Raw genomic sequence first — 27199 nt, 5'->3', positions numbered from 1 at the left:
GAAGTAATGCATGCCCAGGGATGGTCTGAGGCCCGATGCCATGGGTGGAAGGCCTGTACACCACCTGGAAGGGCGTTAACTTCCACAATAATACATAGCCTGGAGGGCATTGTCACACCTGGAGAATGGGCTAGCTGTTAAATTGTTTTATATATGTAATTTTTTATGAGTTTTTGATGTAAAATAGTTTCTTCACCTAATATTTCAAATTTGATGGAGTATATGTAATTGTTGGAGGGAGTATTTTGCATCTAAAATCTGTCATGTAAGCATTTAATGTCTAAACACACACACACGCACACACACACACACACACACACACACACACACACACACACACACACACACACACACACACACACACACACACGCATTCAGAAGCATGCACAGACATTCCCGCTTATAGAAACAGACATTCAGAAGTGTAGACAGAGAAAAGAAAGACTCACACACACATACCTAGAAGCAAATATATACACGCATACACACGAGCATCATTCTGAGATCTATCCTTGTCTCATATTTAAAAAAGTGAATAAATAAAAGCACAACAAGGTATTGCAGCTCTCTATCCACATCCCCTCTCCCATTCCTGTTACAGTCCCTGATTTAGAAGGTACTGCTTCTCTGTATAATTATTTCATAGATAAAAAATGAGGATTGAATTCAGTCAGTAATGTTATGCATTGAGTTTCGTACCTTCAAAAGGCTACCTGTTGCAGTCACCGCTCGCTCTCTCACTTATACTTTCACACACACACTTACACGCAGACAGAAACATACACAGACAATCATTCACACACGTTTTTCATGTATTTTAATGTATTTATTTTTGTATTAATTTTATGTTCACTAATTAGGAAGGCTAATGGCCCTGGGGCTCTTATAAGCCTAGCCAAATGTTTATCCCCAAAATGAAATCCTATGATCCTATGTGTTGTTTAATAAGTATAAAATAATGGCAGGTGAGAACTTTATTTATAGTCCAAGCTTCACAGCAGCTTAATGTGCTGCCTTGAAGTGACATACTTATTTTTCAGCAGGCATTACCTGTACATTAACACCTTGCAAGAGAACATTCATTCTCCATTCATGGTGTCTAACTGCAGGCTGCACATTCTCCAAAGGTAAATGAATGCATGAAGTATCTAGGATGTTTCATGTATCCAAGTTCTCCCCCAAACAAGATGTCTGCATAGTGGTTGTGCTTTGCCATTGTTTTCTGTTACTCTCACCATGCTAAATCCCTTCCAGCCAAGGTTAAGGCTCATTCAGCTAGGACCTTATCCTGTCCATTGACATATTGGAAAAGTGTGGACTGTAGAAGCATTTTAGAGGCAGCAACCTGGTTCTCTGTTCATACCTTCACAAAGCAATACAAATGGGATTTCTTTTCAAGGTCAAAAACAGGCTTTGCTAAAACCATTCTCTAGGGGATCCTGGATTCTTATCCTTCCACCTCCCAGTTAGGGTAAGCCATAGGAATCTATCTAAAATGCCACCGAGGCAGCGGTTATGGTGAACATAATACATATGCATACATCCTGCTTACACTTATTTTAGGATATTAGGAGTACTATGGGTGGTGGTGATGAGCGTCGAATCATCGGCATATTGTTATAATGTTGAAAGCTTGCAAGTAGAATGTAGTTTGTTTGTGAAACTATTGACCAAGAGGGGGCCCAGGATTGATCCTTGAGGGAACCCCTGTTTGACTGGAAGGAAGGGGGAAAAGTTTGCCAGCAAACAGATTGTTTCCTATTGGAGAGGTAACTGGAAAACCACTTTACAGAAGAGCTAGAAAGATTGAGGTCAGAGTTTAGTTAAAAGTTTAGATGAGAGTATCAAAGGCCTTAGAAAGATCAAGGAATAGACAGGAGATCAGCATGTTGTTGTCGAGGGCCTCAGCTACTGTTTGACTGAAAGAAAGAAGTGCAGTGTAAGTACTGTAGTGGGGTCTGAAGCCATGATGGGTGGAGGCAAGCATGTTATTTTTCAAGCAGGTGTTTGAGTAACTGGGTGTGTATGCACTTCTCAAGAATTTTGGAGATGGGGGACAGGATGGGTATGGGCCTATAATTAGAAGGGTCAGTAGAATTTCCACCCTTGTGTAGTGGAATAGTAAAGAATGATTTCCATATGTCTGGGACACGGGGTTCGGTAATGGATCGATTTATATTTAAGGAGATAGGGTAGGCAATAGATTCTGCAGCAACTTTAAGGATGTAAGAAGGTAATTTATCAGAGGAGGGGGAGCAAGGTTTGAGGTTAGTCAAGAGAGATTTGATGAAGGTGGTGTGGGGACTGGTTTAAATGAGAAGCTATTGGAAGGTGTTTTGTTGGGTGTTGAAAGAGTGATAGAGGAGGTGTTATTTTGATTTAGTTTTTGGGATTGTTTCAATGAAATAGTTGTTTAGGAGAGTGGCTGTTTCAGTGGCAGAGTTATGTGGGAAGGGGTTTGGAGTAGTAGGGTTGCCAGGATAAAGATTATTAATGGTTGTCCAGAATGTTTTTTGGATTCTTATGTGGGTTGGATTGAGAGGAGCAGAATATTTTTTTCTTATCATTGTTGACTAGTTTTTTCAGAGGTTTCTGAGCTCTGTGTTTTGGAGTAGGGGAGGGGATTTGTTTTTGATCTAAGCTTTCCATACACTGTCTCTCTTGTGCATAATAGAATGGGTGTGTTTTGTGAGGCGAGGGGTAAAGTTAGATTTTATTCTGAGTTTTCTGGTAGGTGGTAGTGAATTACGTATGTCTAGAAATATCTGATTGAAAGATTTAACAGCTTCATTGAGAGGGAGGTAATGAAGCAAGGACCAGTTTATGCTGGACAATTTAGAGTTAAAGGAATCTGGATTGAAGTGGGTGAGTTTGCGGCAGTCTCTATAGAGGTGGTCGTTAGGTGGGTGCTGGGAGAATCTGTGGTTGTAGGTGGGAGAATGGTCACTCAAGAGAGTTTGGAAGCGTCCCAGGATTATTATAAAGGTTGGGCTGTGAGGTGAGGATCCAGTCTAGGGTGGGACCAGTAAAGGAGTTTTTGTTAGTCCTAGTAGGGGAGGATATTAGTTGGTGGAAGCCATGAAGATTGATGCTGAGACTAGGAGATATGGATGTAACTTTAGTCCAGTTTGTTAACGTCACCAAGGATAATGGTTTCATATGGAATATATTGAGTGATCCATGAGAGGATGTTCTCAAAGATAGGAATATTGTTCCCTGGAGGGATACAGATGGAGGCAGTGGCAAATTATTTGCGTAAGTTAAGGTGACAGTTTACAATAAGAATTTCGGCAGGTCAAAGCTAGGTATAGAAATAGAGAGTGAGGAGAGATTAAGTTGGTTAGAGTACAGGATGGCAACACCTCCTCGCCATTTATTGATTCTTTCAGAGCAAAGGATATTGTAACCTGGAAGCAGGATTTCGGTGTTTGTAATGTGTGATTTTAACCAGGTTTCTGACAGGGTTAAGATATTGGGGAAATGCTAACAATCCAGGAATGCAGTTCTGTGATTTTATTTACGAGGCTTTGGATATTTAGAGTGTACATATTTAATGTTTTAAGAGAAGATGATGGGGTGTGGGGTGAGAGGTAGTGAGGTGTGAGGAGTGTGTGTGTGTGAGAGGCAGAGGCAGGTGGACCTGGATTGGGATGAATGTCCCCATCCAGTGGAAGTGTACCCATGAAAGTAATGATGTGTGTGAAGAGGTCTAGGATGTCAGTTCTTCTTGACTTCAAAGTAGAGGGGAGTGAGGTGTTTGGAAAGGTGTTAGTCTTGAAGTGTGATGGTGAGAGGTGAAAGAGAGATGGAGAGATCACCTGTGAGTAAAGGAAGTTGCTTGTAATGCGAATGATGAGAAAAGTGGGTGGTGGTGTTTGATAAGATAGTGCAGTGTGGTAAGAGGTCGATAGGGAAAGGAAGAAAAGAAAAGTAACAAAGATATACACGCATCATGAAAGTTAATCAGAGACAGAGAGTTGTAGTAACAGTAGATGTTCAAATTCCACACTGCCTCAGTGGCAGCACCCACCCTCTATTTCCCAGGTTGTGCATAGTTAAGGTTGTTTCAACGTCTTTGATTTGGTTGTTGTTGGATTTGTTTTTTATATGGTATTGACTGATTCTGAATTTACTCTTGATAGATGATTCTGGCTTCAGGTACTTTCCTGTCCTCCTTTGTAGAAACAAAAAAGTCTGAACACTCGCTTCCTGTGACAGCTGAAGGCGTCCTTCTCAGGATATGCTTGCCTAATCAGCTGTCCCAGGAAAAGGGAGGCACGGGAGTCTGAGCTTTTGAAAGCTGTCCAGTCCAAGGTTACCTTGGCAGAATAACCTAAAATGCAACTAAGGCAGTGAGGAGTTGTAACACCTACCGTTACAGGTAAGTGGGATTTACGCAACTGTACTCTCTTCATTGTTGAATTCAGCACCATTATCACTGAGTAACTTCTGAGGTGGACCATGCCTACTTATCTAGCAGTGAACAAATTTTTTCACAGTTTCTGATTGCTATAAAATATAGTCAGGGGCTGTATTCATAATGCTTTTTGGCACCGGAATGTTTAAATGTTATCAATGACATGAAGGTATCTGGAGCCAGGTTCCAATTCATGTAAATTTACAGCAGCTGTGCCATTTTACTCGGACTACAAAAGACAATGCCCTGACTGCAGCCCAGGTGAGCCCCAAGTTTCATTGTCAGGTCAGGTATTTGAGATGTTGGCAATAAAGGAAGGTTATACTGGTAGAGGCTGGGAACACACAAGGTGATGTTGCCATTACAGGAGAGTGGATGGGGGCAATGATGAGTCACCACAGAGGTGGGACATTATTTCAGTGCATCCGCATTGCATGTCTACTCCTGCACATTCAATGAGCATGCGCAGTGTGAAGGGGCAGGTTAGGGCAAAAATGTCAGCATAATGACTCTGCACCAGAGTCCTTAAATCTGCTTACGTGCCCCAAATGTGGGTAGATTGGAGCCTTGGAGATGTTAAGGTGGGTTTGGTAGAACCAGTGAATGTGGAAAGTAGCTGGTAACAGACTATAATTGTTTGATTCCTCTCCCTCGTCTGAAACTGATGACCTTATTCTCACAAAGAATTTCCTTAAGACCATTACCCAGAAAGTTGCCACAATGATGTCTAGAGCCAATGAATTCAAGAGTCACCGGTTGCTTAAACATCACCACTGTATTCATTTCTTTGTCCGGGACTGTTCCTGCTCATTTTAAGGATATCTTACTCAGCATGAAAGATATGGAACTGGAACTACTACTTTTGCAGTATCACACTTATTTTTTGTGGGTAGTTTCTGTCTCTTGGTGGAACAAATTACTTTTCCATCTCCCAGATTTAAAATTCTGCTCTTAGATGTGTTTGTTTTCATTATCCTTCTCACCTCACTCTTGAAGCAGGATGTTGATATAGTTTTCTAACCATTTTTTTTTTTTTAACTCTGTATGTGTGCTTTTAGTAGTAGACACATATAGCTGTCGCAAAATAATATACTGTAAACTTTTCCTAATTTGAAAATGACAGTTTGGCAGGTCAGGTTATGTTGCCCCTGTTTAGACATTCTTTAGCTCGGTGATAGGTGCTGTGATATACAGCATGTTTGGATCTCTTATCATATTTATCTCGTTTATGCATGTCTGGTAATGCTAGTCTCACCAAGTTGTTCCTTTGTGCACCCACCTTGCTATTTAATTTCTGCTCTGTGAAGTAAGCCATCTCCTGGCTTACATTAATACCTTTTGCAGTTCCTAATGCCTTTTGTCTGAAAATGCACTTTAGGTGTACCTTCACTGATGCAAAAGTAACTTCTGCGTGTGCTGTTAATGCTGACTGCCTATCTTTTACATTTAAGCATGCAGTATCTAGCATCTTAAGTTAAATGAGCCGTAGAAAACCTTGCCAGCAATAAGGCAGCAGAAGATTACTTCATTACAAATGAATCGATTAAAATTCTTTAAAATGATGCTGCCAGTCAACAGGTTGGAAAAGGTCAATTTATATTATAGACAAAAAAGGGCAGTTTTGCTGAATATTCAAATTGTCAAACAATTGCACTTGCTTCATGTGCTAACAAGGTAATGTTCAAGATTACAGGCTAGACACTAGCAGTATATGGACAAAGAAGTGGCAGAATGCACAAGCTGGTTTTAGAAGGGGCAAAGGCGTTAGAGATCAAATTACCAGCATCTGTTAGATGCTGGAGAAAGCAAAAGTAATTCCAGAGTGTTTATTTCTGCTTTATTGATTACTCTTAAGCCTTTGACTGCATGAACCATAACAAACTTTGGCAAGTGCCTAGAGAAATGGGGATAATGGGCCATTTTATTTGCTTCCCGATAAATCTGTATGCAGAAAAAGAAGCAACAGTTAAAGCCAAATGTGGAACAAAGGACTTGTTCAAGATTGGGAAAGCACAACAAGTCTGTATATTGTCACCCTACATATATAATATATAGGCTGAATGTGTCACAAAGGTAAATCAGATACTGAGTATATGCTAGGATTTTACTGTATTCTGAGTACTTTACTAACACAAAAGCCAAAGTGGAAACTGAGAATCGCACATCATGTGAAACAGTGATGGTGAAGTACTATGGACCCTTGCTTCTGGAAGCCATGTTTTAAAAGGTCATATTACCATCATCTTTCCAGAGTTCATTATAAAGCCTTCATACCACAACATGTTTTTCAGCACCAAAATGCGTCTAAGAATGCTACTCTATCCTCACAAATTTCACTGCAGGTCATCACTGGATGTGAATCCAGACCTTCATCTGCTTTAAAGCACAGAATTTCTGTCATGGCATATTGCCAGTAAAAAAAATTCTTTACTGTCAAAATGTAGATGATTTGCAGTTATTTTTAATGACGACTTAGTAAGGAAATGTGGTAATCCATTATTTTATTAAGCATACTGACCACAAGGCAGTACAAGAACCACTGCGGAAGCTCAGAATCATGCAAACTGGCACTTTGTGACACTGAAGGCATATAACATCTTGTATTTGTAATATATGCATTAAAGGTGAGCTCAGGAAGCCACCCAAGTAGGAGTAATCACTTACACGACCCTACCCTCACTTGGAAAGGGACAAATGAAAGTAAAACACAAGAGATAAAAAGCTAGTCCTGAGAACAACTTAAGGTTGTAGCCTTATATAACCTCACTGTTAAGAAGCCTGCCTTATCCTGGGAGGAGCAAAGACAGGAAAACAACCTGCAAAAAGAAGCTGTAAAAGGAATGCTACTGTTAGAGCAATGTTGAGCAAAAAATGCTCCGAACTCTCAAGTTAAAGTTAAAAATCCTGTATTGTGAAGATAGATGGATTCTTTGTTACAGTCAAATAAAACGTGATAAACCATGCAAACATGCAACTTGTATATACTTGTTAACAGTGGGCTTGGGGGTGTGCCAGGTGTAGTGGCCGGAAGCTCACCTATTTCATATTCATCAAGAAGTCTATCTCTTTATTTGCATATCAGGTGGTTCTGACCAGTCAGGACTGGGCTAGTACACCAGACATGGTGACAAACCCCTCTAAACCTACCTAGTGGCATAAAATAAACATCAGTAGTGGACGTCTGAAATTATAAGTTAACCAGTCCATCCTGTTGGCTAAAAAATCTGTTTGGTCCCATCACTTTCGAATAATCATCTTCAGATCCATCCCTTAAAAAACATACGGTCTCGAATGAGAAGTATAAAGAATCATTGTGATTTATAGTACTAAGAAAAAACTTGGCCGGACTGAAGTGCTGATAAAAGTATTAATACTAAATTAGCTAGCAGCAGGAGTCTTGACACTTGCAAGTTACACACAGAAGCCATTATAAATGTGTACAAAAAAGTTGTAGTAATAGTCTGCAGCAAAATACTGTAAATGAGCCATAGATCTAGAATCAGGAAGGCACAGTGCACTAAAATGATTTTTCAAGACTTGTGGCCCCGTCTTGCGCGTTGAAGCCAAATACATTCTCCCGTACCATGTTTTACTTCCTTTCCTCTGCACAGTTATCAGACTGTTATGGACTCTTGTCTCTATATTAAACATAGCATGTTTATTTTGGCTGAACTGTTCATGCCTAGCTTTGATTCTGAGTGTGTATAGGGTCGTAAGTGTGCTTTCTTGCACATATTCTCTTGCTTTGTTTCTATGGGATATTAATTTGCAAATCTGGATAAAACCCAGGACAACACCACCTCTGTGTATGTCCCAGCACTACTTTGTCTTTTGTCACTGTGAAGTTCTCATTTGTAGTGTCTTTGAATTACATATGTACATTAAAACTGCAACTTAAGTATTTGTCATCTACCATTGATATATAGTCTTGCTGTACTTGGAAACTGTGTATACAGCTCTGTTTTATTTACCATTGCTATTTTTCTTATATATTTGACTAATTTTGTTCTTCTGCAGTTTTCAGTTGCTGTATCTATTTTTTTGTTTGACTGCCTTTAAGGTCCAGGCTTTGCCTGCAAGGGGACCTTGGGACCAGTGTACCTCCCCAGTGTTAATATAGTGAGTGAGTACGGTGGTCAGATTGCCCTCCTAAAAAGTTGTACTTGTCCATTTGTTTGAGCTGTGTACATTGTCTGCTGTAACCGTGTCAACACCTCGATAACTGTCAGTTCAGGTTGCTCATGAAATATCAGCCATTTGTCTTGTATATAAATTAGGCATTTTCAGTAGTAGAATGGACAGAACTTTCAAAATTCTCAGTATTTTACTTGTTCTACAGTAAAGTAGGACCTAGCAGGATTCTGTCAAAAATGTCCTTGTTGACTGGCCTTGTCTTAAGAGTTGTAAACATTTTATCCCGTGTAAGTCATCTGATTCCTGTCACATTTGCCATTGTTCTTGTCATAGGTTACCTTGGACAGCACACCAGATTTCATGCCAATCAGATACCAGGTACAGATTTTTGATCCTAAAGAAAAGCTATTTTATCTTGGGTTTTCCACATAGGTATTACTTACCTCCTGATTAAACTTTTTTTTTTTTTTTTTTTTTTAGTAGGTACATTTTTTCAAATGGGTAATGATGACTATTCTTAGAATGCAAAGCCCATGTTAAGTTACTTGTTTACTTTTGTATGTGTTTTTCCATTTTCTTGTGCTTAGAGTTAAGCACATTAATAAAAATTGACTGAGTTGTTTGATTAATTGTTTATGATCGTACAGAATGGCAAACTATGCATGGGACTGTTCAGTATTACTGACAGCTGCATTTCTTTACTTACTGGAGTTGCACAAGTGTCTGTTACAAAGTCTACTCACAAGCATTTCTTTTACATAGTTAAGACTATCAAATCAAGTGGGAAACCATTTTCTACCGTAGGAAGATGCCTGAGTGGAAAACCTGAGATTAACTCTGTTTACCCTAGCTGCGTGCACACATGTACACACACGCACATGCACACACACAAACTCACACACAAATGTGTTTTGTTTAGTACAGCAGTGTACTGAATGTCTAGTGAAGCCATAATTTCATTTATTTTTGATAAATCGGTGGCACAGTCAAATATCTATATTTTTCAGCGTGCAGTTAAAATATATGATGTAGCATTTTAAAGAGATGCTGTACTTTACTGTCTTGTAAATGGGAAAGGATTTGATCTCGACAGTGACCGCATGAAATTATTATGTATGTGTTCAAATACTTGGAAGTATTTTAACATGTTAGAACTCCTTACATATTCTGTGAACATGAAATTTATAAACTGAGAAATCAGGACTGTTGCATTACTACATTTTGTAGCAGAAGAATAAGGTGTGGTGTAGTAAAACTGCAGTTTGTGCTTCATCAGGCTTGGAGAAAACATGACAATTTCTTCTGTGCTCCACCTTTGTTGTGTTGATTGAAGTGTGGATCTGAGCAGTAAGCTTTAGTAGGAAAGACACCAATGTGCTGCATTTCATTAACTGTCAAGTCACAAGTGACCCAGCTTTACCTATGGTGTACATGAGGTTAAAACTGGAACAGCTTTCACTCAGAATTGGAGGAGTTATGAAAAAAAAAGATGTTTAGTTTTTTTTAGTTTTAGCAGCACAGCGACCCTCTGCTCTGAGAAGAGGAGTTTTGTTTTCTTTGCAGGACTGTTGTGACAAAGGGAGACTTCGGAGTAAAGTAAAGCTGTGCACATGGATTAGAATTGTTACAAAAACATCCTTGCAACCTAGGGGAACAGTTTTAAAAAATGTGAACTGGATATGACATATTATATCCTTGTTGTCACATGGCAGAGAGAGAGAGTGAAGTTCAGATTAGTAGTTGCAGAAACTATTCCTATGAATGTTGTAAAGTACTTTTCCTACTCCAGCAAAATGGGGTAGGGCCCCATACTGTGGTTGTTATAGCAGTGAATGCTGTGATCTGGTACTGTTTGTATGACTTGTTGGAAGCTGGGAAAGTATTTAGAAATTATATGCTGATAAGGTTCCTAAGCCGTGCTTGTTTTGAGCAATTGGATGTAGAGGAATGCAGGGCACCAAGGTAGGAAACATTTGTTTTTAGGTAGTCAGTCAGTCATGCAGTGTTTTTTTTTTCACTAAGTGTGCCAGTGGTTTGTGAGGTCACCCATTTTGGTGGTATAATCAAGGAAAGAGAATATCAGTTTATGAAAGTACTGATGTACCCTGGTCAGTATGCGTGATTGCAGTACCGCTTTAATGTCCCATTTTGAGAAAAGTGAGAGTTGAGGATGATGCATCTTTTGCAGCATTGAGATGACAGTATTTGCTCCATGTCTGCTGCATTAATAACTAAGGGTACCATCCATGCGTTTGAAATCACAGTACGCAGTGCTGTGAACTACTTCCTTTCTTCTTCTCAGTGCTTCAGAAAACTGTCTTTATTTGTGATTGTGCCTCATGCATGCATACCTTGTAAAGCTTTAGCTTGCATGTGAAGAAAGCCACATATGTCCTCCGTGTGTTTGCATGAGTTTTCTGTGAGTAATTTGGTTTCCTCCCATGTGCCAAAGGCAAGAGGTAGTCGGACCAGTACTCAGAATTATCTGTAGGTATGGGTGTGGTGTGTGCCTTTGATGTGGATGAAAGGCTTGGTAATATTCCTCCTTTCTGTGGATGGTGACAGCTGCCCATGGGATTGCTGTAGGAGTCCAATGTGACTGACAATGATGAGGTAGGCACTGACTATATGTTTTGAAAATCATTTTTGTTGAATGTTAACACAGTAGGAATTGTGCTCCTCCAGCTCTCAGTATGCCATTGTGCATAATACATTCTAGTTTTTGTGCTGCAGCCCTGTTGTTACTGTACTTTATAACCTGGATTTCTGTGAAGAGATTTGCAAAGGCCAGGTATATTGAGCAGTATAAAAACTGCCTTCAGGATGGTGACTGATAACCTACCTAACGGCAGAGTACATCTGTGCTTCACTGTGCTTTAGCTATTTTCCTTGACCTGTCCGTTGTGATTCTTGGGATGCATTTTTTTTTTGTTTGTTTGCATTGTTAATTAATTATTCCAATTGCAGTAATGGAGAATAGAAAGAAACTTACTAACTGTTGGTCAAGACTGCTCAAGTATGCTTTTTTCTCTTTCCTTTCCTTCCTTCCTTTCCTCTCTCTGTGTCAGTAATGGAAATCCATGTACAGCTCTCCAGAGCACAGTCTTTTTTTATTGTCAAGATACAGAATAATGTGAAGCCTTTCTGGATTATACAAAAGATCACTTGTTTCTCTTATTCTCAGGATGGTGGCTGAAATTCATTGAGTACATCGTAATTGCTAAAACCGGTAAACCAGTCAAGAATAAAACAAGATTTTTTTTCTTTTTTGTTATTCACTTGATTGGCTTGTGGCCTGCATAAACGTGTTTATTATTTCAGATAATAAAAGCAATTCCCTCTGAAAACTTAGTCAGAGACAAGAACAAACCCAATTTTTTAGCATTCAACACAAGGTTGTTTCAAGGTAATATTTCTTGTGTATCCTAGGAAACCACAAACACTGTGATGTCTTTTTTGACCTTGATCAGACATTACTGTATGAAAAAATAGGACAAAAAAGAGCTCCTTATGATAATGATGGTTGCTTAAGTGAGTGTATCTGATATTTATCTCTGCTGTAACCCATCATTGTTATTCGTAGCAGCTCAGTAGGTAAGAAGTGCAGTTTTGTGGCAGAGGTCATACGGTACCTTTTCATTTTGGTCTGATATTTCTGATATTTCTGACTACTATAGTTGGATCATGGTTGGGTAACAGCCTATCAGCAGTACTTACTGTGGGTTTCTTCTGCCACTCAGTAGCATTACGGTTTAGGTATTTAGCCTGCCTGCATAGTCTTCCTACTAGCGTATTCTGGGAGCTTCATCTGCTGATATAGATTGCTGTTGTAGTTGAGAAATGTTTTATGCTGTCATTGATGCTGCAGTGGTTGTGGTACATCAACAGGTGAGATGACACTGTGTCATTGGAGAGACTACTGGACATTTATTTGTGTGTGTGTGTGTGTGTGTGTGTGTGTGTGTGTGTGTGTGTATATATATATATATATATATATATATATATATATATATATATATATATATATATGGTCAGTTTTAAGAGATGTGGCAGTATGTAAGCAGCATTATGGTTCATGTTTGAACTGCAGAGATTCTGGCTGAACTTTATTTGCATTTCAACAAGGTATTTGATCATATATATTTTTTTGTAAAGTTATTTTCACAATAGCAGAAATGGTTATGGAGAAATTGTATAACTGGTAGAAAACCAATACAGCTTACTTTGTTGGATGGAACAACACACACAAGACACACTATCAAAACTGTTTTGGTTGCGCTTCGGAGACTTTACCTCAAGGACTGCAACCTCATAGTTAGCTATATTAGTTAAGAGGAATGGAGGAGGTGCAGTCTTCTAAAGGGGAGCTTTACCACTATAAATGTAAAGTGCGGCTACCTGTTTAGTCTTTTAACAAAACCCATACAGTCAATCCCAGAAGTGTCGTCAGCGAACTACTCTGTACTTGAGTGGAACACATTAACATATCCTCTCACCAAGTTCTTTTTAAAGTTTGACAGACACCCTATCCACTTGCAAACCTAGACTTGACAGTTGAGTGGGCGACAAATGTATGGCTAGGATATGTGTAAATGTTCTTACCAGGGGTAACTGGTATACTGTCAATGCCAAGGGTTGTCGCAGCTAAGGTTCTGATGGCCCTCCTGCCATAAGTTTAATATGAACCTGTGAACTTCTCAGTGCCCAGTTTATAGCGGTGACAGGAGGAGGCCTTGTACAAAGATCAGCTGAAGAGCATGTCTGAAAATTCCAGGCAGAATTTAAAAACCGATGGTAAATGAACCAGACCCAGGTCTTAATCCAGACCTGGATCCGTTTCAAAGTCCTCTTGTCCATAGGCATGCTCTGTGGTCATCCTGTACAGAGAGAAGGAGACAGAGGGCATTACTTTTTTCCTTTTCTGTGGACAGATGCAAGGATAATATGAAAGTGTCCATGACACTTGCTTTTGGGAATGAGACTTGGGGTACAAATGCCACACTTTTCACTCACCAAGGTAAACTCGAGCCATTTGAATGATCAAAGAGCAAACTATGGAATCCCTTGGACATATTTCTGGGTCTGAACTTGATCTCAGAAAATTGAGCCCCTCTGCTTCCCCAAGAGGTTAACCACACACTGATGAAGGTTGAGTTTCCCCACAGGACTTCATGAACCCATTTTTGGTTCCTCTACTTTTTATGTCCCCATGTTGGACAAAGTTTGTCACTGGTTGGTGGAAGGTAATGATGGTGGGCACTGTTCAGTAGCAGAGTTTGATGCTGACTTTAGGCTGTGTGCTGTCCTCTTAAATCTGCATGATGCCCCTCCCCCCATGCATACACGTTTGCTTGACATCATGCTCAGTGTCTGTTGACTGAATGGTCTGTGTTACATAACCACTTTTTCTGCAGGATAGGCACTGTACTTTGTCAACAAGCACTAGCTGCTGTACATCAGCCATTACCAAGCTTGAAGGAGCAGAAGTCCTGGTGTTGGACACTAAGAACAATGATTTACTTATTACTTGTAACCTTCCTCTTAAACATTCTTGATTTCTGGAAGCCAGCACCCTCGTGAAATTCAATCTGTTGTGTGCATGAAGCAAGGACTTTGTAGACCTGTAGGAGAGGATAGAATTTGCAAAACTTGGAAACAGAATTGATTCAAGATTGATCCTTGTGGTATGGCATGAATAATGGTGTGTCACTGAGGATTTATTCCAGAAATAGTTTGCAGTCCATTGAAAAGCATCAGTACCGAATCAAAGTCTGCCTTTTCCACAGTTAAATGCGGCTTTCCGTACAGATTCTATGATCAGTTTCAAGCATACTATATCAGCCGTTGGCACATGACCACTCCTTGCTGCAAGAGTTCATGAAATGTCTAGGGTATAAATAATATAGGAGTTCCCTACATGTTAGCAAAATACGGCTTAATGAAACTCAGCCCACAACTCTTTGAGTTTCCTTCCCAGCAGTGTTTCCCATTTATGTATTGGGACAGTGGGATCACCATTTATCCCACGTTCAGATAGTTAGGTGGTGTTTTTTCCCTGTGGTTGAATGGCTAAGGAGTTTGTGTAAATAAGTAAGGGGTGGGGGTGTGTCAGGGTAATTCCCCCCATATGGATGGTGCAGGGTGACATGCTTCCCTGCAAGCAAACAAACAAAACACATCTGATTTGCGAGGAACTGACTATTCAGCCAGTTGATGACTAATTCGTTCCTCAGGAAGGTGGGAGTAAAGGCTTTGTTTGTAGTCTTTATGGAATTTATAGCTCATCTTACAGTAAAAATTTGTTAATAAAACAAAAGCATAGTTAATGAATTGTAGTGTGTTTATTTAGTCTTAGAGTTATTGGAAGGGGTCTGTCTGAAGTAATTCATATTAATAGATTATTTTTTAATGAAGAGCTTATATGGTATGTAGTTCAACCCTTATCAGTAATGACTAATTAAACTTTGGTAGTGTGGAGTCTGCATGTCCTCCCCGCGGTCGCGTTGCGTGGCCTCCGAAAGACATGCATGAATGGAAGTGCCTTCGCTGAAGGTTGGGCGTCGGGCTGGAAACTCGGCACCGTAAAAAATCGACTGCCAATCATTAGCGGACCGGAGTTCCGCTGTGGCGACCCCTAACTGGGAAAAGCCAAAAAGACAAACAAAACAGTAGACAAGTAATTTATCGTGAAGCTTTTGGTAAAGCATTTTATGAGAAGCATTGCTGTTACTAGTACATTTAACAGTGATAATTTAAGACTATATCACTTGGACAGTCTGTACTATTTTTAGGTATTAGTAATAAGGAAGGTGTTCATTTTTCTCCTCTTCTGTACTTTACTGCAGGACTTTCATTTTATAGCCTATATTAAACCGAGTCAAATTTCCTATTGAATGGACACACTGTGATTTTACGATTTCTGTGGCTCATGTTTTCTGTGCTTTTGAAAACAGATGACGGTTTTCATAATCCTTATGATAGGAATTTGTTCATTGCTGATAAATATTTAGGGACACTTCATAAAACTGTGTGTAGTGGAGCATGGATGGTGTCCAGTGGAATGGTATACCAAAGCCCTTCACAAATTGTGTACCATGTTTTATGAATTGCAAAGTTCCCTACTGAATACTACAAAGGTAAACCGCTCCCTCTCTGACTGTACTCTGGTCAAAGACACAACACTATCACTGTACCAGTGTTTCAGTATGGTAACCTATGGAACTGCAGACATTACAGTCCAATGGTGCTTCACTTGGCAACAAAGCAGTACATCAGTATTATTAAAAAAAACAAAACAAAAAAAAAACCTTCTGTCAGTGAGAGCTCTAACAGCAACAGTTCTCATTATTACCATATTATGTGACCCTTGCCTGGCTGTCTTGTTTTAATAAATATTTTTGAATCACAGTTTACATTTGATGGTGGAGCATAGCACAGCAGAGAGAACTTGTTTAGAAAGGCATGTAAAGTATGCCTTTCTATATAGTTTTTCCTAACTAAGCTGTGCTACATTGTTAGGTTGCAGACAGGATCATGAATGAATTTTCACTGGTTCATACAGGCTTTGTACCAAGCGAATGGAGAACAGCTGTAGTCATTGCCCTGCATAAGGGAGGACCTTCCACATATCACGTATTTGCAGACCCATAAGTCTGATCAGCCTCATATGCAAAGTCATGGAAACACTTCTCTTGGAAGTAATCAATTAGGACATAGGGAACCTCTGACACTGGACCTGTTTGTTTGGATTTATCAAGGGCAGGTCATGCTTATTCAACCTGTTTTATTTTGAAAAGGTCACCAAAGCAATGGATTAAGGCAAAACAGTACATATCGCATACCTCAACCTGACCAAAGCTTTTTACACAATTCTCCAGTCAGGCATAGTAGAAAAGCTAAGTAAACTGGGAATAAACCCCTTTGTCACCTGCTGAATTTGCCAGTTGGCTTACAAATAGGACACAGGAAATCAAAATAGGGAAAATTGCCTCCACAAAGAGACCAGTCACCAGTGGAATCCTCCAGGGTTCTGTGCTGGGATCTCTTCTGTTTGGCATCTACTTTTCTGAAATAAAACCATTACCAAAAGGCCCTGGCTGATTAAGTTTGCAGGTGACTGCAATCTAGGACCAATCATTGAATCCCCAAATGACTTAGCCATGCTGCAGAAATGTTTGTCCAAAATAAACGACTAATGCCAAAATCATGGATTGAAACTCAATGCCAAAAAATTCAATATTGTATCCTTTGAGAAGTCATCTATCTCCGGGAACTGCCATATTAACAATACAACCTCTAACAACTGTCCCAGTTGTTCAGGATTTGGGAACTTATGTGGACAGTAACCTAACTTGACCAACATCTGTCCATAGTTGTAAGAAAGTCCTTCTGTATTGCACAGCTTATAAACAAAGGGATCTAGGGATGTAATTTTCCCCCTTTACTGAATATAATGCCCCTTTTGGCTTGTATCTGTCCAGATGCATGTGACAACTGGAATCCCCAGAGATACCTTACTAAAAGAATACAAGGCCTAAACACCATAATACCCTACCTGGACTAACTCAGAGCCTTGTCACTATACTCTGTATCCCACAGACTGCTAAGCGGTGCCCTATTTACTTTATCCCATGCATGGGTCCCCTCAAATTAGCTGTTATAATCCCAGTTAGTCTTATTGTGGCAATATATAATTATGGACCACTGGATGGACCATGGGATGGGCAAGACCAATCTCTAACCAAATGGGATGGGTTAATTTGAGCAAAAAAAGGGAAATTGGTAGGCTGGTACTTACCTATGAGCCTGTGGAGAGTGTAATACACCACTGTGTACTATGTGCTGTCGTGTGCAGTTCGTAAACGCTAGTTTTTTTTTCTAAATTGTGCTATGAAGTACCATGATCTATGTCCATGAATTTCAGCTCTAAATGACATAGTGACCGACTGTACACTTCTGCACACTGTGTTTATGAATACCAAGGTTGATGTGCTCATAAGTTTACATTTATTCCTTTGGTGTTTAGTGTAGGATTTCAGGATTGAACTAAACCCTCTTTTAAAGTATGCATGTTTTAATTTGGACAGGATACATGCTAACTATGAGTGGTGGTAATGGCTTGGTGCAACTGGGATAACTGTTCTCAATGGTGTATGTCTGTTTGTGGTGTTTATTGATAGAGATATTTGAGCACTAAACCATTTTATATTATGTATTATAACGAGGTAATGGCATAGGTTAGATTGTTATGTATGGCATTTGAATGGTAAGGCATAATAGACTATGCATTGTGATACGGTAATGGATTAGGTAAAGTTAAATCTGTTGTAGGTTTACCACTGCCTCATTATTCCACAAATCCTGTAGTTTAGTAATGGGGTTATAAAAATGGTTTCATGTTTTTTTTAACATTAGTTTTGTTAGGGAGTGATGGTGAAGGTGGCAAAAGCATTATAGTAACAAAGCACCACTTGGCTTCAGTAAATCCTAGCAACATGTAAACTTATGTTTAAATATTATGCAAACCAAAAGGTTGTTTTTATGCAGCCCTTTAAATCATTAGCTTTTCCTACCCATTTCTGTTTATGCAACTGCGTTACATTTTATTCTTTCTTCTGCATTCTGACCTTTATACTTTGTCTTTATCTGTCTAGCCTAAATGCAAAAAAATAGTGTCTACTTTGAATAGAATATGGGATTTCAGAGCATTGCTCACGTCTACTAGCTGAATATTTAGTCTCTGTTACAGAGTGGACAGCCTTGAATGGAAGAGTTTTGAAGTATATTGTAGCAGTTTACTTCAAATAATTTCTTGTATGCATGTCTGTATTTTGCTCCAGTCTTTATTAAAAGCTGCTTCAGGTATTGCACACACACATTACCCAGAGTACCAGCCACTATTTGACTTTGGTGATTGAGTGTGTAACCTGTTGCAAATCTTTTCTTTTATGACTTTATGTTCTAGTATTCCCTAGCTTCACCAGGAGCATCTCGATGCTCTTATCTGGTAGGGTATCATCACACTGGTGTGTTTGGTTGTACTGTCATCAAGTTAGGCAGCTACAAATCATTGTTTACATGTATATATTTTTTGTGTGTGTGTGTGTGTGTGTGTGTGTGTGTGTGTGTGTGTATGATATGGATCTACTTTACAAGCTTGAAGTTTCAAGACTTCGAACTGCTAATGGTCGAGACCATAAGATCGAAGTTTTCGAACTTTGAAATTGTCATAAAAAATAAAAACAAACAAAAAAATGTTTGTTTTTTCAGGGGGCAAGCCCCCTCACTCCCTGATAGATAAATAAATATGCCAACTCCAAGATTGCACTACAGTGATGAAAATGGTAAATTTCCCGTTCCGCGCTGTACGGCGATCTCCATTCAAAACATTCAAAGTTTCAAAACTTTGATGCTATGGTCTCGACCATTTGCAGTTCCAAGTTTTGAAACACACACACACATGCATACATACATACACACACACAACATACATTTATATAGACACACAGGGCATATAGTACAGAAATATTATATATTATGGTCTCAAGTCAGATTTTTGAATGTTCCAGTGATCAGAACATTAGATCATTGAAATTAGGTGAAAATGCAGGAGTGTGTATGTGAGAGACTGTCCAACAGCAGTAGAGATTTGACCTTTTCTCACTGTTGTTTGATCTCAAGAGTTGGTGTATGTATGTAGTAGGGGGTGTCGGGTGCAAAATGTTTTTTGTTTTTGTGTGATTTTTTTTTGATGTAATGCCGTTTAATTATGTGGGAGTCATGTTTTGTTAAATGAACATGTGTATGTTACAGTAACTGAATTAGATCCGTATATGGGTGTATTTAAAAACATTGAAACACACAAATATCAACGGTGCTGATGGCACAAAAACTTGGGGGGGTGTTGAATTGTGGGTGTGTCAATGTTTTAGGCAACAGCCCCCTGCACCCCCCCATATGTGTTTGGCAGGGTTTGTCCTACACCCCCTGATAATTATAAACACTAGCTCCAAGATCACGCAATATCAGGAAGGGGGTATATTTCCCTATCCCTGAGCTTGTCTATCTCTCACACTTGCTGACCAAAGTCTGTCTACAAAACGAATGTCAGCTTTGTCAAATGTCTTTAAAGTTGTGTTCCTATATATCTATATTTATCCAATATATATATATATATATATATATATATATATATATATATATATATATATATATACACAGACACACACACACACACACACATACACACACACACATACATACATACATACATGCATATGTATAATATCCGGTAATGTACAGCAGCCGATGTCCTTCAAGAATGCAACTGCAGTCCTGACACATGGGTTGTCCTGCCTCAGGCAGCCCTTCGGTCGGCCAGATTCCAAAGTCTGGGTCCGGCGTCCGACGATGTTGCCTCCTCCCCGACGTCAGAGCGGCTGGAGTATAAAGGCATCAGCCGACGCCATCTTCTTCAGTCTTTCTTGCCGCACGGTGCCCGAAGCAGAAGCAGTTCGCAAGTGCCGGTCGGTCAGCTCCTGTGTTTCAGTTACCGAAGTCATCTTAAAGCTAAGTACCCTGTTGGGGAACATTTTTTCTTGCCTCAGCCGATGTCAGAACAAATTGAGAAAGTTAATAATTGTTTGTCTTGTGGTAAACAAATACCTCATAAGGACTTCCATTCTTACTGCCTCCCTTGCCTGGGCCCAGACCACGACGTCTCGGCCTGTGCTTGCTTTAATTAGCGCACTCTCAGCCACCGGGCAGAGTTTGCCGAAGACTTTTTTGGTGAATCCTACGCTTACAACATGCCGTCGGAACTTCCGACAGCACAAACTACCAAAAAACGAAAGGACCGGGACCGACATCCTCGGCCCGCGTCTTCCACAGATATAATGCCTAAGCCCTCCGCGAGTGCTTCGGTCCCTTCGGAAGCGGTAATTCAACCGCTCCAGGCCGACGACACCTCGTTAACTCATCCCTCGGTCTCGGAGACTACACCGGTGCCGGTTGTTGATTTTCCTCCGGAAACCGAAGTTCTGGATCTACCCGACACCATTCCAGTGGACAAAGTTACCCCTGCACGTGGGGCAGCTAGGCCTCCTGTATCCATGTCAATCAAGGCCTTTGCACGTGCTAAAGCGCCGCCAGCCAGGCCAAGGCCCATCCTAAACCTACTTCTCAGGCCCCTTCTTCTGACAAACAAATCATGTCTCTGGCTGCAGATCTAATCTCTCTTATCCGGGGGTCTCAGCCTCACCCAGACAGAGGTTCTCAGCCGCCTGCTGAAAAAAGGCCTAGAACTGAGCAGGCTGACAACCTCTCTTCAGATGAAGCCTCTGGGGATTCAGAGCATTCAGATACCCAAGAAGAATCCTTCCAGGCCTATGAGGACTCTGATACTGAGGAATCTATTCCCTCTGCCTCTCCTCCAGAAGATTTTTCTTTCGGTGAAGTCCTCCACTCTATGAGGGAACATTTTAAGTGGCAGGGTCAGGAATTTCCTGATTCTAGGAAAAGGCTACGTACCTTCCTTAAGTTACCCCAGCACAGACCTTTAGCTATCCCTCCAGTTTTGGATGTCCTGGATGATGTTTTCTCCAACTCCAGTGCTTCTCCTGATTCTCTCCCTCCTGCTCTTGTCAAGCCAGACCGATATTATAGGGTCCCTGACACTCTCAAGCATCTCTTTAAGGCCCACTCTGTGGATCTAGAAACTATTTCACAGGGCCCCAAAGGAGTGGCTACCTCCTCTTCCATCTTTGCCATGAGGTCACTTAACTGCCTTTTTCATATGTTTCAGTACCAGGATTATTTACTGGATGATTTGCAGAAAAAGATAGCCTCTCCTGAGCCTATAGATAGAAAGGCATTGCAGGATTTGGTGCATAACACTCAGCAGGTTAGTAATCATTTTCTACAGTGTGGTTATGATGCATTGGAGGCTTCATGTAGGGCAACTATGACAGGGGCTGTTATCCGTAGACATGCTTGGTTGAAAGAACAGCCACTGCCAGATCATGTTAAAGTAAAGCTCTTGGACGCACCTCTGGATAAACAGAAGCTTTTTGGTGCTAATGCTCAGGATGTGTTGAAATCTGTTGAGGAGAAGGCAAAATCAGTACAGACAGTAAAGGATTTCCTCCAGGTTCAGCCACCAAGGTTCAGCAGGAATTGGCCTTCAAAGAATTGGTCCTTTCCAGACTCTGACAAGTTTCAAAGGGGAAAGAACAGGCCCGCACGAGGTAGAGGGCAATACCGAGGCTCCTACAGGGGACGCCAGTGGCAACCACAAAATCAGAGAAGTGGCACAGGTAGTTCACCTGCACCACAGGGACAATCACAATGACTTACCTTTCACTCCGCCTACCAAGGCTCAAAGAGAAGCACCTCTAGGCGGAAAATTATCTCTATTCTCAAAAAACTGGCACATTATAACAAAGGACAATTGGATTCTGGACATAATAGACAGAGGTTACAGGTTCCACTTCCATACCTTACCAACAGGACAAGGCATGCCAAACCTGCCACAAACTCAAAGGGCAGAGGCACTCATAGAAGTCTCAAAGCTGTTACAAATAAAAGCAATAGAGAAGGTTCCTCCTCAGGAACAAGGCCAGGGATTTTATTCAAGACTGTTCCTTGTTCCAAGAAAAGAAAAACAATGGAGGCCTATATTGGACTTGTCCGTTCTAAATACTTTTCTCATGGTGCCAAAATTCAAGATGCTGACGTTACAGCAACTTCTTCCCATGCTGGGCAAGGGGTCTTGGCTGGTTACTCTGGACCTCAAGGAGGCATACCTGCATGTCCCTATCAGACACAGTTGCAGAAGATACCTCAGATTTCTTGCAGGAACAGAGCACTATCAATTCTCAGCATTGCCGTTTGGCTTATCTACTGCGCCCAGAGTATTCACGAAATGCCTGGCATCAGTAGTGGCACATTGCAGACTCCGGGGGATTCAAATATACCCTTACCTGGACGACTGCCTAATACAAGCAGACAGCAAACAGACCTTGATAAAACACTTGGATTACGTCATTCAATTGCTGCAGGCTTTGGGCTACACAGTCAACATTCAAAAATCATGCTTACTGCCATCCCAAGAGATTATTTTTCTAGGAGCAAAACTGGACACACAGCTACAAATGGCTTTCCTCACAGAGGCGAAACAAGAGCATTTAACAGCTTACTTCAAAGGCCTAGCAAAATTAACCCACCTGACCGCAAGGAAGACCCTGCAGGCCCTGGGGTTCATGGCATCTTGCATTCTTCTAATCCCTCTGGCAAGACTACACATGAGAAAGCTGCAATGGTACCTAAAAAGCTTGTGGTCGCAACACAGCCACAGCCTAGAAGACCTAATACCACTTATACCATGCCTGCAAAGGGAATTTTTGTGGTGGGCTCAAGCAAATCACTTGAACGAGGGCATGCTTTTCAACAAACCTCCAACAAGTCAAACTATTACAACAGACTCCTCAGACCATGGATGGGGGGCGCACATGGACGGCAGATGCATTCAAGGGCAATGGACTCCCATGGAGATGCATCAGCACATAAATCAAAAAGAGATGTTGGCAGTGATACATGCAATAGAAGCCTTTGGAAAATCTCTTCAGCAAGGTCATCTGCTAATAAGGACAGACAACACCATTGTCATGTGGTACATAAACAAACAAGGGGGCACTCATTCCTACCCCCTCTGCAGACTAACAATGATTCTTTGGGAAAAGTCCCTGAAACTGAACATCTACTTGCAATCCCAGTTTGTTCCGGGCAAGGACAATGTTCTGGCAGACAGGTTGAGCAGAAATTTCTTGGATCCACACGAATGGATGCTACACCCACGCATTTTCTCACAAATAGCATCTGCATGGGGAAGACCAGACATAGACCTCTTTGCATCTCATCTCAATCATCACCTGGAAAGGTTCTGCACAAGGATACACCATCCTCTAGCTTGGAAAACGGATGCTCTTTCCTTCAGCTGGAATGCTCTAACAATTTATGCATTCCCTCCTCTACCTTTGATCACCAAGGTGTTACTGAAGATCAAGGCAGAACAACCAAGAGGAATCTTGATAGCTCCAGACTGGCCAAGGCAACACTGGTATCCACTACTACTGAGCATAACTCACACCAAACCATGGCCCTTGCCTCAATGGCCTCTGCTCCTGACTCAACACAGTTACAAGACTGTTCATCAGAACCTGCAAACCTTAAAGCTGACAGCTTGGAGTTCCATGACTCAGACCCATGACTCCCTCTCCGAAAAAGTTCAGGAAATTTTGCTAGAGGCACGTAGACCTTCCACCAGAAAAACCTATTCGGCCAAATGGAAGAGATTCACCATCTGGAATGTCAACAAGGGCCAGGATCCATCATGGATGAACATACCTCAGATATTAGAATACTTGGCAGAAATGTTTCACAGTGGCCTCTCATACTCTTCCATCAAAATCCACGCTTCAGCTATCTCAGCACATTACAACTGTGATCCACCTGTGTTTTCGCATCCCTTGCTAAGACAGTTCCTAAGAGGCATTAAGAATATCAAACCTCCAAGGAAGCTACCAATTCCTGCATGGGACCTCAATTACGTCTTGGAAAAATTAACTCTTCCTCCTTTTGAACCAGCAGCATCTTCAGAAATGCAATTTCTCTCTTGGAAAACGGTTTTCATGTTGGCAGTCACCTCAGCAAGAAGAGTCTCGGAGATACAGGCCCTCATGGCAGTTCCTCCTTTTCTCATCTTTCATCAGGACAGAGTTTCCCTTAGGACCAATCCTTCATTCATGCCTAAGGTGATATCCAGAGTGTCTCTAAACCAGGCAATTCACCTGCCAACTTTCTTTCCTAATCCTCAAAATAAAGGGGAAAAGCTGCTGCATACTTTAGACATTCACAGACAACTACGCTACTACTTGGACAGAACAAAGTCCACCAGGAAGTCTGACCAACTGTTTGTAGCCTATGCTCCTGGAGTGCAAGGAAAAGCAGTCACCAAACAAACTATCTCAAAATGGATTGGACACTGCATCAGATTGTTATTCTTTTCATGGAAAAAGTGTGCCAGCTAATATTAGACCACACTCCACCAGAGCTATGGCCACATCCACAGCCTTTCTAAGAGGAGTGGCTACAAAATATATTCTAGAGGCTGCTACATGGAGCTCCGTGCATACATTTACCAAACACTACAACCTGCCATTATACTCCAGATCCCGAGCAGGCTTTGCTTCGGCAGTCCTGCAGGGCCTTCTAGCTACACCATCTCTTGCTTAGTCCTACCACCCCCAGCTTGGCTATGGTATTCAACCCATATGTCAGGACTGCAGTTGCATTCTTGAAGGACATAGTACAGTTTTGTACCTACCATAAATGTAGATGTCCGATAGATATGCAACTGCAGTCAGGTTTTCCCTCCCTCCTACCCCTCTGTTTTTCCCCTTTTGGGTCCTTTCTCCCCTTACCTATCAGCTGGGGTTATTTATTATGGTGTATCTGTTTATTACTGTTGTGTATGTTTGGTTTTATCTGTTTATCCATTCACAAAATTTAGCCTTCCTTGGAGGGCACCTGGCATCTGGGGCAAGAAACACTGAAGAAGATGGCGTCGGCTGATGCCTTTATACTCCAGCCGCTCTGACGTCGGGGAGGAGGCGACATCGGCCAACGCCGGACCCAGACTTTGGAATCTGGCCGACCGAAGGGCTGCCTGAGGCAGGACAACCCATATGTCAGGACTGCAGTTGCATATCTATCGGACATCTACATTTATGGTAGGTACAAAACTGTACTTTTCTATGGTTGACAGCTATCCTTACTATACCGTTTAATCAACAGATCAGCTGAATGACAGTGGTGTGAGATTGCTTTAATATTAGTGTTGGGGAATATGCACTTTTCATGGTATTACGCAGTCTCAGAGTTGGTACATTTTAGTAGCAGGGTGTGTGGGGATGCTTGCTCCCTGCAAAAAAATATTGATTTTTGTGTTTGCGTAATCCAAGGTTATGCCTCAGAGTGTGCATATTTTATTTATCTTTTGGGACAAGTAATGTATTGTTGGGGTAGTGTGAGTCAGTTTAGTGTGACTGAGATCAACTTACATATACCCATTTCATATCTGTTTTGTCAAGCTGTCTGTATATCTACCTATTTTTTGTTGACTGGATTAGTCCCACTAGGCTAGTGACCTCTTTTCAGGGAAGACCCAAGTTGCTATTTCAACAGTATGTAGTGTGTCATGGTTTTGTGAAGTGAGTATGGTGTTGTGCATGGTATTGTTTGCTGTGTGTGTGTGTGTGTGTGTGTGTGTGTGTGTGTGTGTGTGTGTGTGTGTGTGTGTGTGTGTGTGTGTGTGTGTGTGTGTGTGTGTGTGTGTGTGTGTGAGAGAGAGAGATAGAAGTAAGTGTATAACTGAATGTTAAAGGGTTAAGGCTAGAGTAGCTATATAGATTTAGTGCTTTGCATCTTTATAGGTTCATAGTTGGTTACTAAGCTGTCAACCCAAGAGCCATTTTAAGCCTACCTAAGCTTACCAAAATATTGCTAACTTGTCAATACCCCAAGGAATTTTACAGGTTATGATATAGGCTTATAATACATAAAGCTTTCATGGGCTGCCCCTTTCAGTAAGGGTCATAGGTGCTAAACCATGGGTAAATTTGTGATTTGTCATTTATTGGTCCAACTTGCATTTGAATATAGTTGGGGATGAGCTTTGCTTGACATGGTGCCAGTTCCAGAGAAGGGACAAACTTTGAGATACACAAATGCCCCTCCATAATTTCGTGTTAATTCGCAGATGGGGGTGTAGGTCCTTAGAACAGGTGTTTCTGATGCTATTTGTCTTGCAGATGTGCAACAGATCCATCAGTGTAGGATCAGAGGATGCCTTGTAGGCTAGGCATAGATCACCATGCAGCAGTCTGTAGAAGACCGATTACAGGGATAGGGCTTTGAGATAGTCCACACAGGAGTTGCCGTTTACTTTTTGTATTTTTTTTTTTTTTTTAAAGTAACTTCTGTGGTCTGCCAAGCTGTTGCAAGTGCCTGGTCAGGTACATGCCAAAGGGTGCACTGTACTCAGTAACTGGTATGATAAGAGCCAAGTGCAGTGCTACATTGGCCTCCTTGGACCCGGATACCACAACCTTACTTATAAGTTATTCAATGTAGATTGATTTTCTACTACTGTAGACATGTGGTAGTCAAAGATTAGGTTACTGTCAACATGTGCTCCCAGATCCCTGACCACTTATTCTACTTTTAGAGATATATCGTTAATGTGGTAATTTCTGAGGGTGGACATCTTTCTAAAGGATGATACTATTATGCATTTTTCTGCATCAGGTTTTAGTCCGTGGCTCTGGTACCAATTGTTTGTCTCAGGCCCTCTTGAAGGGTATCTGTGTCTTTAGGGAATTCAGTGACTACATCTAGTTTGCAGTCATCTGCATACTTTATTAGCCGGAGGCCCTTGATGATTGCCTTGACTTCAGAGAAGTAGATGCCAAAAAGGAGGGTCCCCAGCACTGATCCCTGTGGGACTCTACAAGTGACTGTCTCTGTTTGTGGGGGTGGTTTCCCCAGTCTAACATCTTGTTTTCTCTGTGAGCCAGCTGTCTATCCATTGAC

The 27199-nt window shown here is 41.0% G+C and overlaps 1 protein-coding gene across 3 annotated transcripts in view; it reads left to right on the top strand.

The window, feature by feature from the left end:
* MNT (MAX network transcriptional repressor) overlaps window positions 1–27199 on the top strand; it is a 701036-nt gene that overhangs the window by 354412 nt on the left and 319425 nt on the right. The window contains exon 3 of one of the 3 annotated variants that reach the window (XM_044054412.1): window positions 8885–8929. The exons of the other annotated variants lie outside the window; for them this stretch is intronic. Coding sequence (XP_043910347.1) covers window positions 8885–8929 — 45 coding nt within the window. The remainder of the gene's footprint in view (window positions 1–8884; window positions 8930–27199) is intronic. 3 annotated transcript variants of the gene reach the window in all.

This window comes from Protopterus annectens, chromosome 13.part0 (genome assembly GCF_019279795.1).
Source record: "Protopterus annectens isolate FY-2018-M chromosome 13.part0, PAN1.0, whole genome shotgun sequence".
Lineage (NCBI taxonomy): Eukaryota > Metazoa > Chordata > Ceratodontiformes > Protopteridae > Protopterus > Protopterus annectens.
The sequence above is the reverse complement of the archived record's forward strand: the minus strand, read 5'-3'. Positions and strand labels throughout refer to the sequence as shown.